The following is a 12,123-nucleotide window of genomic DNA, read 5'->3' on the forward strand; positions in this document are numbered from 1 at the left end:
AGAAAGGGCTGGGCGCAGCCCAGGGGGCGCCAGGAGCTGGTGGGGGCAGATGCCCTCGGGCAGGCAGCAGGGTGGGGAGGGAGCAGGACTGACTGTTCCTCTTCTTTTAAAAACAAGGCGCAGGGCGACGGAGTGGTAATAGAGAAAGAAAAGGAAATGAATAAAGTAATACTGCAGATTTCTAACCAAAGTGCGACTGAGGCCAGGGAACCAGGTCTAGACACGCATCTTGGGTCAGAAAATGCGGTGGGGAATCCTCGGAGCCGGGCTGGCCCTACAGGCTGCCTGGTTCCCGGATTCAGATCTCGGGGCGCTGGCGCTAACGCCAGCCTCATGGCTGCCCCGAGTGACTTGCAGCAATCCGGGTCAAACTGAATTCGTTTGAGTAATTTTGTCCGGGCGTCCGGAGCCAGCCCAGCAAACCTGACCCTGGCAGGGAGCCGGGGAGGGTACAGGGCAGCGAAGGAGCGGCGCCCGGCCTGCTCGGAAGACACTCTCTCAGCTGCAAATTCGCAAGGACGGGAAACTAACTACCGTCTTAGGACGCCGTCACGACCAACTGCCATTTTCGGACGGGGAAAATACCGACTTCCTCCACCCCGCAAAAAAAAAACCCTCTGGAGAGAGGCAGAGCCATCTGTGGACAGGGGAAGGGGGTATGGGGGAGATTTTAGCATTGTCAGCAATGTTCTAACTTTGTAGAAGGAAAATACTTTCACGATTGTTTACGAAATTAAAATGGATTTTTAAACATGTCATAAAGAAACAAAATGATTTCAGGAACCATTTGGTAGCTGGACTTGGGCGCGCCGGTGTGCCCATCGCGAAGGCTTCTGTCTTTCCCTTCGCGTTTTCTTGTTTCCAGAAGTGGGGATTGTTTCGTAAAACGTTTGTTGGGACCCTCGGCCCCGCCGTCCCGAGCCTCTGAGGTCCCAAGGCCTGAGGGTCCCGAGGCTGGGAAAAGCTGCGGGCGGGGTAGGAGGGCGCAGTGCGCTTTTCCGCTGCGGGCGAAATTGAAAGTAGCCAGGGCCTGGGTTTCCGCGGCGTTTCCCCGGCTTCGGCCGCGGACTGGAGGCCTCCGCGCCCGCAGCGTGGCATTAACTCTTCTTGCTCGCCCCGGACCCGGCAAGAGAGAACAGAGAGGTGAGCATTAGGCTCTGGTGAATCTGTGGCATTCTGAGTAGTCCTGAAACGCTGGCGGGACTATATTCATCCGTGAAATGGGAATAATACGTAATCTTGGCCCTACCTATTTTCTGCTCCCACTTTGGAATTCTGTGCGGATCAAATAAGGCCGCCTCATACAGAAAGTGGGAGCGCTTTGGGACAAGGCGAATGCCATTTGCACTCAGCACGGGCCAGAACGCAGGCGGCCGTCCCCGGGGAACACCTTATTATCGCCTTGTTCGCCCCTAATGTCTTCAAAGTTTCAGTAGGAGTTTTTGCTAGCTTATTCTCGAAACGAAATAAAGACAGAATCACTTAGAGAAACGCTGGGAGAATGAAAAGCAGAGGGAACGCAGGCAGGTGGAGGGGTCAGCAGGTTAGGTTGGGGGGTGAAAATTGCCTGCGGGTTCACCTATGCACCAATGCCCGCCAGAAAAAACGGAATACTGGGTATTTGCTCCCGATTCAGTGGGCTTCATCGGTGATCGTTGCAGAGTCTCGAAAATCTCGATTCCCTGAGCTGCCCGAGTGTAAACCCTTCCTGCGGGGTGGGCGGCAGGGCCTCTCCCTGCAGGAGTGAAGCGTCCTCCGTCCAGAATTGGAAAGAGGATGGTAAAGGAGCCCCAGAAATATTCTTTGTTACTGGATTCCCTGCAGCCGGTGGAGAGAGGCTCAGAGAAAACACGGCGTCCAGGAGGGCATGTTAAACTAAAAGTTTATAAATTAAATGAGAAAAGAAAAATAAAGCGAAGAGAACTTCCAAACTTCACAAATCTTTTTAAAGTTAATACTCTAGTTGAGTGCACAGTGCCTTGAAGGAGGCAAAAGCGGCGAAGTTGACAGGAGGTTGACAGGAGAATCTGTTTTAGGGGCAGGGACAGGGATGGGAGAATCCTGGGTCCGAACACAGGGATCCTGCAGAATGGACGGTAGACAGAGGGCCTGGCGGCCGAACTGCGGGCCAGCCAATAAGAGGCTGGTAGGGATATTCACATTGAATACAAAAATAACCGTCATTTGAGTACAAACAACTGAAAAGTGCTACAAGTTTTAACCTCCTTTTTAAAACTTAAAAAAAATAAAAAGACAGGGAAATTTCTACGAAGGGCTGCCGAGTTTGCTCTCTCTTGGTTCGGGGGCTCCCAGGCGCTCCCCAGTTGGTCGCGGCTTTGGACCTCAGAGAGGAAAGAGATTCAGGACCCCTGCCTGCCCTGAGCTCCTGGGCTCAGGCGCTCCTTTCCTTACATGTAGCACCCAATAGGGCGCCCCACCTGAGGGCAGGAGTGGGGGGCAGAGGGCCCGAAAACCAAACCCTTCACGGTTCAGATCAACTGGCCTGGGGCTCCTTGGGGCTGCCAGGGTTCCTCACCCCCTTGAAACAAATGCGATTTTCAAAAATAATAGATATGTAGATACACATAGATTGGTAGCATGGATACCATGAACTAGTGTGGCCTAGCACGAAGCTCCCGGCAGGCCTGAAATTCTGGGGATTCAGGCTATGTGTTCTCCAGGAGTTCTCTGCGCTCTGGGGAGACGCCATCCCCAGGCAGACACAATCCAAATTCAACATTGTCGTGGTAATAAATAATGTCCAAGGGCTTCCAGGCAGATGAGCGTGGGGCGGGTAGAGCAGGGCCCCCCTAGGCTATAGGGTGCCTCTGTCCAAATTAGAAAAAGGCGACCCCTCTGGACGTTCAGTCCCGCTGCCAGGGCCCACTGCTGGATAGCAGAGCCGGGGCTGGATTTTATGCACCACTTGCCCCCTCGGCGCGGCGCCTCTGTGCAGTACACAACCTGCACAGCCGTCAGCGGCCATCTGGAGCTGGGGCGTGGGGATCGTTTTCTGCCTCCACTCAGGTCGGCTCACTGGGTGCCCGCGGCGGCCGCGCAAGTGGAGAGTGCCCAGCCCGGGAGGCAGTAGTAAGGGTAATAATAAGAGGGCTGCAGAGGCAGCAGCGAGGGTGGCCGCAGCACCTCGCCGGGCAGGTACTGTCTCTGGTCGTCACGCACCAACACTTTCACCGCCACCTTCTTGGCGGCGGGCGCCGAGGCCAGGAGGTCGGCGGCCATCTGCCGGCGCTTGGTCTTGTAGCGGCGGTTCTGGAACCAGATCTTCACCTGCGTCTCAGTGAGCTTCAGCGAGGCGGCCAGGTCGGCGCGCTCCGGCCCGGACAGGTAGCGCTGGTGGTTGAAGCGGCGCTCCAGCTCGAAGACCTGCGCGTGGGAGAAGGCGGCCCTCGAGCGCTTCTTGCGCGGTTTGGGCGCCGCGGGCTCCTCCTCCTCCGCGCCGCCCGCCGGCCCACTGCCTCCGCCGCCGGCTCGGCTGCACAGTGTCGGCACGCGTGCGCTTCCGGGGCCACCGCCGTCGTCCTCCGCCCTCGGGCTGCGGTCGCCTGCGAACCCCAGTGGGAACAGAAACAGACGTCAGCACCGCAGGGGATGTGAGGTCGGGCCTCAACTGCGGGGACGGGATGGGGGTGGGGGGCCGAAGTACACTTTGATCCCACCGCAGCGGTGGGAAGGGCCTGGAAGCCGTGCGTCGTGAAGACAAGGCTCAGGACCCCTCGCACTCGCTTTCCGCACCTAGGCCCATCCTCTTGAGGGCCACGGACCCAGCCGCTGTATCAACTCTGTGCAGCCGAGATCCAGCTGCCTGCCCTCTTTGGGCCTCAGGCTCCCCTCGGTAACATGGGGGTCCTTGGCCTGAGCATCCTCACAAGCCTTCTCAGCTCTCTGCGCTGAATCCTGGGGTTCCAAATTGCATTTCGGTATCCTTCCTTGGGTTCACCCGCCTCCCCACATTCATGCTCTCACAGGCATGGTCCTGGCACACGCGTGGCGGCTTCAGGTAAAGGGAAGGTGGGGGCCGGATCCTGGGGACAGAAGTATTCCGAGTCTTAGGGCCCCAACCACCCGGGATCGTGTGAAGTCTGTGGCAACAGGATGCAACAAGGCCTTCGTGCGCTTCTCCTCCTCTTTTCTCAAAGAAATGAGAAGAGGGGCTGGGGGTTGGGACGAGGAGGGGGTGTCAGTTTTGATTCCTTGGACCCTCATCTGATGCCAGCTGCCCGGCTTCTTCCTCACAGCCCCCTAGCAGAGAATTCCAACTCTCTGACTCTGGCAGATACTATTTGCATGGGGCCGGCGTGAGGCTGACTGCAGCATCCACCCCACAAGGGCAGACGCAGGGTTCTCTCTGCCAAATGACGTGCCAGCTCATTGCTGGGGTCCCTCTCCCCGCTGTGCCTTGGATGACCTAAATCAAGCCCCTCTGCCTTCAGCTGGCTGCTAGGTTTGCCTGCAGCTCTTGGGTCCTCAGCCCAGGGCAGCCCTCCTGGGCTGGGACTGGGAAAGCTAAATTAGCTCTCCTTCCAAAGCTTGGGCTACGCTGATCGGCAGATCGTCGGCTCGGCCCCATGTTGGGGAATCCCTCGTTACCTGTCCTTGAGCTGTGGGGCGGGACCCTGGGACCTCGAGCCGAGAGTGTCTCTGCTCTCTGTGCCAGGGCCTGAGTACAGGCTACCCGAGGTCTCTGGGCCCCTCGCTCTTCCCCTTGGCTGATTTTGGGGAATTGGAGACAGACACCGCCGAAGGCACTGGCCATGGACTCAAAGAGCCGGGGTGCAGCGGTTTACCCCCAGCCCGGTGTGGACATTGCCCCATGAGGGCTCAGGCCTTGCTCCAACACTCAGGGCTCTGAGTTATTTCTTGGTCCTCAGGCTCAGTTCCCGGAGGGTTAGAGCAGTCTGCGCCAGCGCGCGGGGCTCCGGGTCTTGGTCAGCCCCGGGGCCCCAGGGCTCAGGGTGCTCACAGCAGGCCCACCCCACCTGGCTTGGTTGCCCTTCTTGCCCAGCCCCTCAGCCCGGCCCTCTTCCCCGCGAAGCCTCTGCAGACCTGAGACGCTGGCCGACATCTCGCTGTCGCTCCGGCCCGCGACTTCCTCCTCCAGGTCCTTGGCGGCTGGCAGCTCGCAGACCGGCTGGCCGAGGCCCACGGTTCCCCCCGCACGGCCGGCCCCACTGGCCCCCGGCGCGTCCGCGCAGCGCTGCCCGCCCTCGTTCTCCTCGCTCAGCGCGGAGTCCGAGTCCCAGCCGCCCAGGCTCTCGGCGGTCCGCCCCGCAGCAGTTCTGGTCCCGGCAGGCGACGCCAGCAGAGAGTCCTCGGAGCCCCCCAGAGCGCCTGCGTCTGTCTCCCCAAAGAGCCGCCAGCAGCAGACAGCGGGAGCCGTAGCCACTGCCACCGCTGTGCCCCTGGGCACCGGGCGCCCATCCAGCGCGGGCAGACCGCCGCGCTCTTCTTTCTTGTTGAGGATCGCCTGGATGGAGAAGGGCGTCAAGGTGTTGGCGCCGCGCACAGCCATCTGCGCCGCAGGCCGGGGCGGCCGGCCCAGCGGGCGGCGGGGCGCGGGGCAGCTCCGAGCTGGAGGGAGCGCGCGGGCCGCCGCAGCGCGAGTGAGCCCCGCGCGCCGAGGCCCCTGCAGCCCACTCCTGCGCGGCGCAGCAGCCCCCGCCCCCCTCTGGCCAGGAGTCGGCGCAGACCCTCACCCCCACTTCCGAGGCCCACCCCGCCCGGAGACCCCCTCCCCCAACGATCCAGCGCCAGACGCTCTCGTTTCGCAGCTCAGCTGGATTATCTCATCGCCTCGCGCCCTTAGGGGCGGGCTGGGGTCGGCCCCCGCGGAGGACGTGGTGGGAGGACCGCCGGGGGCCCCGCCGCGGCCGCAGTCCCCTCCTGAGCGCCTCCGGGGCGCTCGGCCGGAGTTAAGTTCTTCTCTGCGCCGCTGTCTTCCCCGCCTGCAGTTTTGGCTCCTCGACTTGTCCTCTCCCTTCCCTGACGGGTCGGCTCTTCCGGAGCGCACCCCCGGCGGCGGCGGCGGCGGCGGCGGCCGCTGGATTCCGAGGAGCGCGGGGCACCTTTTTACCCCCTGCCCTGGTTTTATCTGCTTCTTCTCTTTCCTTCACCAGCGTTCCACCGGGGGCCCCCTCCTCCCGCCCGGGTGTCATTCCTCACCGCTGAGTGACAGCCTTAGGCCACGCCCCTTCACGGGGTTGTCCCGGGCGCTCCCGGACGCCCATTGGCTGGCTCCAGCTGGGCAATGTTGACGGTAACAGACAAAACTGGGCACAGATTGCAGAGAAAGTCAGGGTCTGACTTAACCCCTTTCCTCCCAGGCGTCGTGCTCGAAGCATCTCCAGCGACAAGGCGGTTCACCCACCCAGACATCCTGCCCGAAATACCAGGTTGCTTACCTCTGTAGATATATACCCCTATTTCAGCGCTTTCATGGAACACGGTATTTAGTTGACTCAAAATCCGGGGGACGGGGGAAGGGAGAATAAAAGATAACATTGTCCCATAAACCGCACGCATAGTTTCTAGGAGGGTTCGTACTTATGAAGAACAAAGTGCTTCTCCTTTCGGGGCTTCCTAATTCTTTTCGCTGGCATAATCAATTAAAATCACTCTATTTTTATATTAGATTAGATTTGATTTCTGTATTTGATTTGATTTGATTTCTATAGAAGAATCAAAAAGGTAAAGACTGTACAGTTAGAGAACCAAATTCAGAGGAGAAATTAGAAGGCATATTTGAGAGAGTTTCTGGAAATTGCGCGGTTTTTCCGTGGGCTGTTAAAACTGCATTTAATTAGTTTGTTAAATTTTACACCAGGAAGGAAAATAAAAAACCTTTCAATTTGTTCTTTAAATATTCTGTTACTTGTAAATTGAATAAGATTAGAAAAAGATACCTGTTTTTTTTTTAAAAAAAGTATCTGAGAAGTACCATAAGTAATGATCCTGAACTTACATTAAGTGCTTTAAAAAAAGTACTGCATATTTTATGTAATAAAAGGAACCAAGCTAAGAAACACAAATGTTGTGGGCATATCAAAACATTTGTTACTTATTTGTTATTTATTTTTAGATAAGAATTTGCTCAAGTAGCATACTTTACTGTCTTCCGTAAGTTTTACCAGAGGTTTAACTTAACACCAAATGCTCAACTTGAATCATTAAATAAGTTTAGAGTACTGGATTTTAATTTAGTAAATTGCTGGGATTGGTCTTTTTGTTCTCACTAAAATAAATATTTCCCTTGTTTCTCTCTTTGTGGTGGTTCTTGTTCGGCACCACAGGATGAAATACACCCATTACTAATTTCGGGGCGGGAGGAGGGGTGGGAGTTCACAGCATCTATACTTTCCAATATTTCAGTCACATTTTGCACCTTAAATACGCTACAGTGCACACATTCTGTGGTGTATTTGGGGGAAAACTCACACTTGGAGAGGCCGTTGCCCTTTATAGTTCTTTAGGATTACATCAATTTTGAGGGAGAGGTGTTTAAATTTGATGTCAATATCCCCCAAATATAATGAAGGGGAACGCAAATGAATGTTTAGTAGGATTCACAAAAAGGGAGTCCTTTCCCCCCTCCCTCTGACCTTTATTTGTTCTTTAAATTACCCCTTCCCCCACCACTCTAAAGCAATTTCCTGTTATTCTCTGGGGGTAAATCCAGGAGAAGATTGACGCTGATCACCCGGAAGGTGAGAGATGTGCAGATGTGAACGCTGTGTCCTAGACAGTATCTCACTGTGAGGTTAGGATATAGTGTGGTGTGCAGAGATTATAATAAAGTGTGAGACATACAGGTAGGTGGAGATGTTTGGGAGTTGAATGACCGAATTAAGTAAATTTGGGGCTTTACCGAGACTTACTTGAAAATAATAACTATTATTTAGTTACCCCTTCCCCATTTTTTTTTTTTTAAGAAACCCAAATCACAGTAGGATATGCCCTTTGCCACAGGGTTGGAAAGATGCGGTTCGGTGATTTTGAGTGGTCCGTTTTGTGTGTGTGTCCAGGGTGTAAGAAAATGCCTGCGCTTCGAGTCTTCAGGAGGCGTAAAGCCAGAGTGGTCGTGTTATCTCGGGGCAACTGCGGCCGTGTGTCGACCTTCAGGTCTGGTGAACGGCTGCAGGCAGGGCCGGGAGGCGGTTGTTGGCGGAAGATAAACACACGAGTCTGGACTGCAGGTTGCTCCTAGCGAGGGGTCGGTGGGGATGAAAAGGCTTTGGGAAGACGGTGATCGGAGGTGGTCAAAGGCCAGCGCTTGGGGTTGTGCGGCGAGGGCTGAGCAGGTCAGCGCATATGGGGGGCAGGAGGTCGGCGGGGCCCCGCGAGCAGCCCACTGCGGGCGCTTTGCTCTCGGCGGGGCCGCGGGCGCCTGGAACCCCGCGGCTGCCTGGCTGCGCCTGACCCTCCGCCGGCGCCGCGCTCAGGCCTGGGCCGGCCCGGGAATCAGCAGCGCCCTGGTGGCCGCCAGTCTTCTAAAGGCGCCCGGGTAGCGTGCGGGTCCTTGGCCTGAGCATCCTCTGCTGCCCCTCGCCCGGCTCTTCCCTCGTCTTCTCCCCCTCCTCGCTTCGTACCCCACCCTGCATCTACGCGCATTCGCTCCTTCCTCCTCCGCAGTTTGGTTCCTGCGCGCCCCCTAGGTGCCCCTCCTCCCGCCCCGGGAACAGCCCCGAACCGGAGCGCTGCTGGCCGGTGATGCTTCCGCCGGCCGCGGCGCAGGGTGGGATGCAGGGGAGAGTCAAGGGGGGCGAACCCCGGCCTTCGGGCGCCCGCCGCAAGCTGCGCCCGCGCTTTTCGGCGCCAGAGTCCGCAGGGATTTTCCGGTAGGGTTCCCGCGCGCTGCGCCCCAGCTACTACCCTCCACCTGCGCCCTCGGTCTCCCGGGGAGATGACGGCCTTCGATGCCCGGAGCGGCCCGAGGGCGCGCGCCGCGGGCGGCTCTGCACGGGGAGGTCGCGTGGGACTCGTCTTTCAGGGCCCTGTTACCTTGACTGAATTCACCTGCGTTCTCTGGGCCGCGGTTTCCAGCCCTGTAAAATGAGGGCTTGTACATGGTGCTCTGGGAGGCCGCTGCTGAACTGCATGTGCTGGCGGGCGGGGAGGGCACGCTGGTGAGGGCGAGCCAGGGCCCGGGCTAGACTGCGGCCGCGCGGGTCCTGGGGGCGAACGTCTGTCACCATCCGCAGGCTCCCGAGGGCACTCCAAGCATCTGAAGCATCTCAGGCTTCAAGCAACCGTCCACTTCCTGGCCAGCAGACACCGGCTCCTGAGTTCCTCAGTCCTCCTCTTCCAGACCCCCACCAGGGCTTTTAACGTCCAGGTACATCAGACCGCAGAGGGAAGCATCTCATGGGCTAAGGTTTAGTTTTATATTTGAACAAATGCTTCTCACCAACAACATGCCAGGAGCGCAGGCCTTTGTTTTATTTAATCTACATGCCCTTGAGGGTATGATGAATAGTAAACATCATTATCCCCATTTTACAGATGAGAAAGTTGAGACTCAGGGACCATGTTTAAACCACTTGGCCATCAATGAGCGGCTAAATCAGGATTCAAATTTGACTTTGCCTAATGCCAGCCCAGTTGGGCTTTCTACTCTAACCGGTTTTTAAAAATAAACTCTCTCTTTTATTCTCATTAAATGTTTCCCACCATCTTCCTTACCCGTTCTGTGCTGCTAATTCATCAGAAAAGGAGCTCAGAGCTTAAAATATTCAGGCAGGCAACTCTAACGTCTGTTTTCTGTTCCATGCAGGAAGATCGGAACAGAAGGACGCACTGGCCTGCGGATCTGAACGTAAGCCTTATTGTGAAATACATCATTATTATTGTAATCAATAAACTAAACCGTGTGTAGAGGGAGACGCCAGGTGATGCAAGTTGTTTGGATTCAGAAATACGAACACCTGGGTTTTGCTGGAGACCCTAACGTGCAGCAGTATGACCTCACAAAAGAGACTCCCCTTTGGAAATTAACATGTTTTCTTTCCTGTAAAAAGCCAGAGTTGGAAATCACCTCTCTGGTTCAAAAGGAAAGGTACTAACCAGCTTGGGTACAGTGGAGGACGGGCGCCACCTAGCGGGAAGTCCTGAGGGATGCGTGGCGCTCCGAGAAAGTAGAGGCAAAAAAGAGGGCTTGATTTCACAAAACGGAATGTTTTTTCTCCGAGTTTTATGTTTCGCAGTTTAACGTTGCCAGTGATCTAATAGAGGAGGTGTGCCATTCTAAAAACTCACCGAGAGGCAGTCCGGACCCTCACTGACGACACATTTCGCTCACGGGGATGGGGAAAAGATTGGGGCCCGGTGAGACCGGTAAGATCCGCTTTAGAATTGGGGGCGTTGCAGTGGGGACGGCCCAGAGATACCCGGCCCAGCGCCTCCTTGATTTCCCTCTGCTGTCTCCTCAGGCTGCCGCTGGATGAGGATTTGGGGTGCATGAGGCCTGTGTGGTTTGTTGGAACCACAGGAAGGTTCTTCAGTACCTTCAAATACTAAGTTCTCCATAAGACTAGTTGGATTTCATCCAAACAGTAGAAAGTTCAAGCGTTACAGACAAACCTGTCTTCTTCCTTAGGTTTCATTTTCTCATTTGGGTCAGCTGTTCAAAAGGGGATGGAGGAGGGTTGTGTGGAATTTTAGGTGCTTGTAAAATTCAAAGAAAGTCTCCTCAATTTATTGTGTTTCTCTAAGTAACTATCGTGGGGACCTTTATGGGTGTGATGCCAGGTTCTCTTTGCAAAATGTTCTGATTGATTTCCCCTTCTCTAGTCTCTTCCTTTCACTCATTTAATTATTCGACAGGTATCTTCAGAGTGCTTGCTATGCCTCAGGTACTGTTTAAGGCACCCTGCAAGGTGCTGCGCTCGACAGGCTAACGTTCTAGCACAGGAACGACAAGAAACAAATGCCCAAACAAAGCAATGGAGGAAGCATCAGGTGGACCAAGTGCCATGAAGAAAATGAAAATACAGTGAGGTGGCTGAGGGTGATCTGGGGCTACTTCAGGTCCTGTGAAATTTGAAGCAGAAAGAGGAGGAAGAGGTTTTTCAGACAGAGGGAAAAACAGGGGCAAAGGGCATATGGCAGAAAGGATCATACTTGCTCAGGGACCCAGCAGTATGTGTCTGTGGCCTGAGTGTGCTGGGGGATGGGTAGAGTGGTCAGTGTTGGGGTCCAAGGGGTACCCAGAGACCAGACAGGGCGGGCCTTTATAAAGCCACAGTAAGGAGCATGAGCTTTTCTCTAAGTATGAGGTGAAGTCATGGGAAGACTTTAATAAGCAAAGAGTTATTTGAATATGCTTTACATCTTAAAAAGATTAACAGATGACCTCTGGCTATAAAGGTTCTGGGTTGGTAAAAGGAGAATCCGGGAGACCAGCTAGAAGCCAGCGGGTCCAGGCTGGAGGTGGTGACTTGTGTTAGGTGGTGCTGGAGATGGAGAGAATGCGGATTTGGCATCTGTTTGGATTGTATTCTTTTTTAAAAAAATTATTTTAAAAATCAAGATACATAACCAAATTCACCACTTCAACCATTTTTAAGTATGCAGTTCTTTGGCATTATGGACATTGACATTGTTCTGTGGCTGTCACCACCATTCCTCTGGAACACATTTTCGTTTTGCAAAACTGGAACTCATTAAACTCTGCCTATCAAACGATCCTCCATTCTCTGGTAGCCTGCATCCTGCATGCGGCTTCCATTCCCTTGGCTACTCTAAGTACCTCGTATATGGGGAGTCATTCAGTGTTTGTGTTTTTGCAACTGGCTTGTTTTACTTGACATCATGTCCATAAGTTTCATCCACATGATAGCATGTGTCAGAATTTCCTTTCTTTTTGGGATTGAATAATGTTCCACTTATGTGTGTACCACATTTTGTTTATCCATTCACCCATCAGTGGACCCTTGGGTTGCTTGTAAATTTTCACTACTGTGAATAATGCTGCTATGAGCATGGAAGTACAAACATCTTCTGAACTCTGCTTGCGATTATTTTGGGTATATACCTAGAAATGAAATTGTTGGACTATATGGTGATTCTGTGTTTATTTTGTAAGGAATCTCAGTACAATTTCCATTATGC

At 54.6% G+C, this 12,123-nt stretch overlaps 1 protein-coding gene across 1 annotated transcript; it reads right to left on the reverse strand.

Annotated features, from left to right (window-relative positions):
• Positions 1-1,924: 1,924 nt before the first annotated feature.
• Positions 1,925-6,192, reverse strand: NKX3-2 (NK3 homeobox 2). Its single transcript, XM_036921101.2, has 2 exons — positions 5,065-6,192; positions 1,925-3,563 (listed from the first exon to the last, which is right to left on the reverse strand). The coding sequence occupies exons 1-2, from the start codon at positions 5,528-5,530 to the stop codon at positions 3,034-3,036; spliced, it is 996 nt and encodes a 331-aa protein (XP_036776996.1). The 5' UTR covers positions 5,531-6,192; the 3' UTR covers positions 1,925-3,033.
• Between the last annotated feature and the right edge of the window lie 5,931 nt (positions 6,193-12,123).

Source organism: Manis pentadactyla, chromosome 5, assembly GCF_030020395.1.
Source record: "Manis pentadactyla isolate mManPen7 chromosome 5, mManPen7.hap1, whole genome shotgun sequence".
Taxonomy (NCBI): domain Eukaryota; kingdom Metazoa; phylum Chordata; class Mammalia; order Pholidota; family Manidae; genus Manis; species Manis pentadactyla.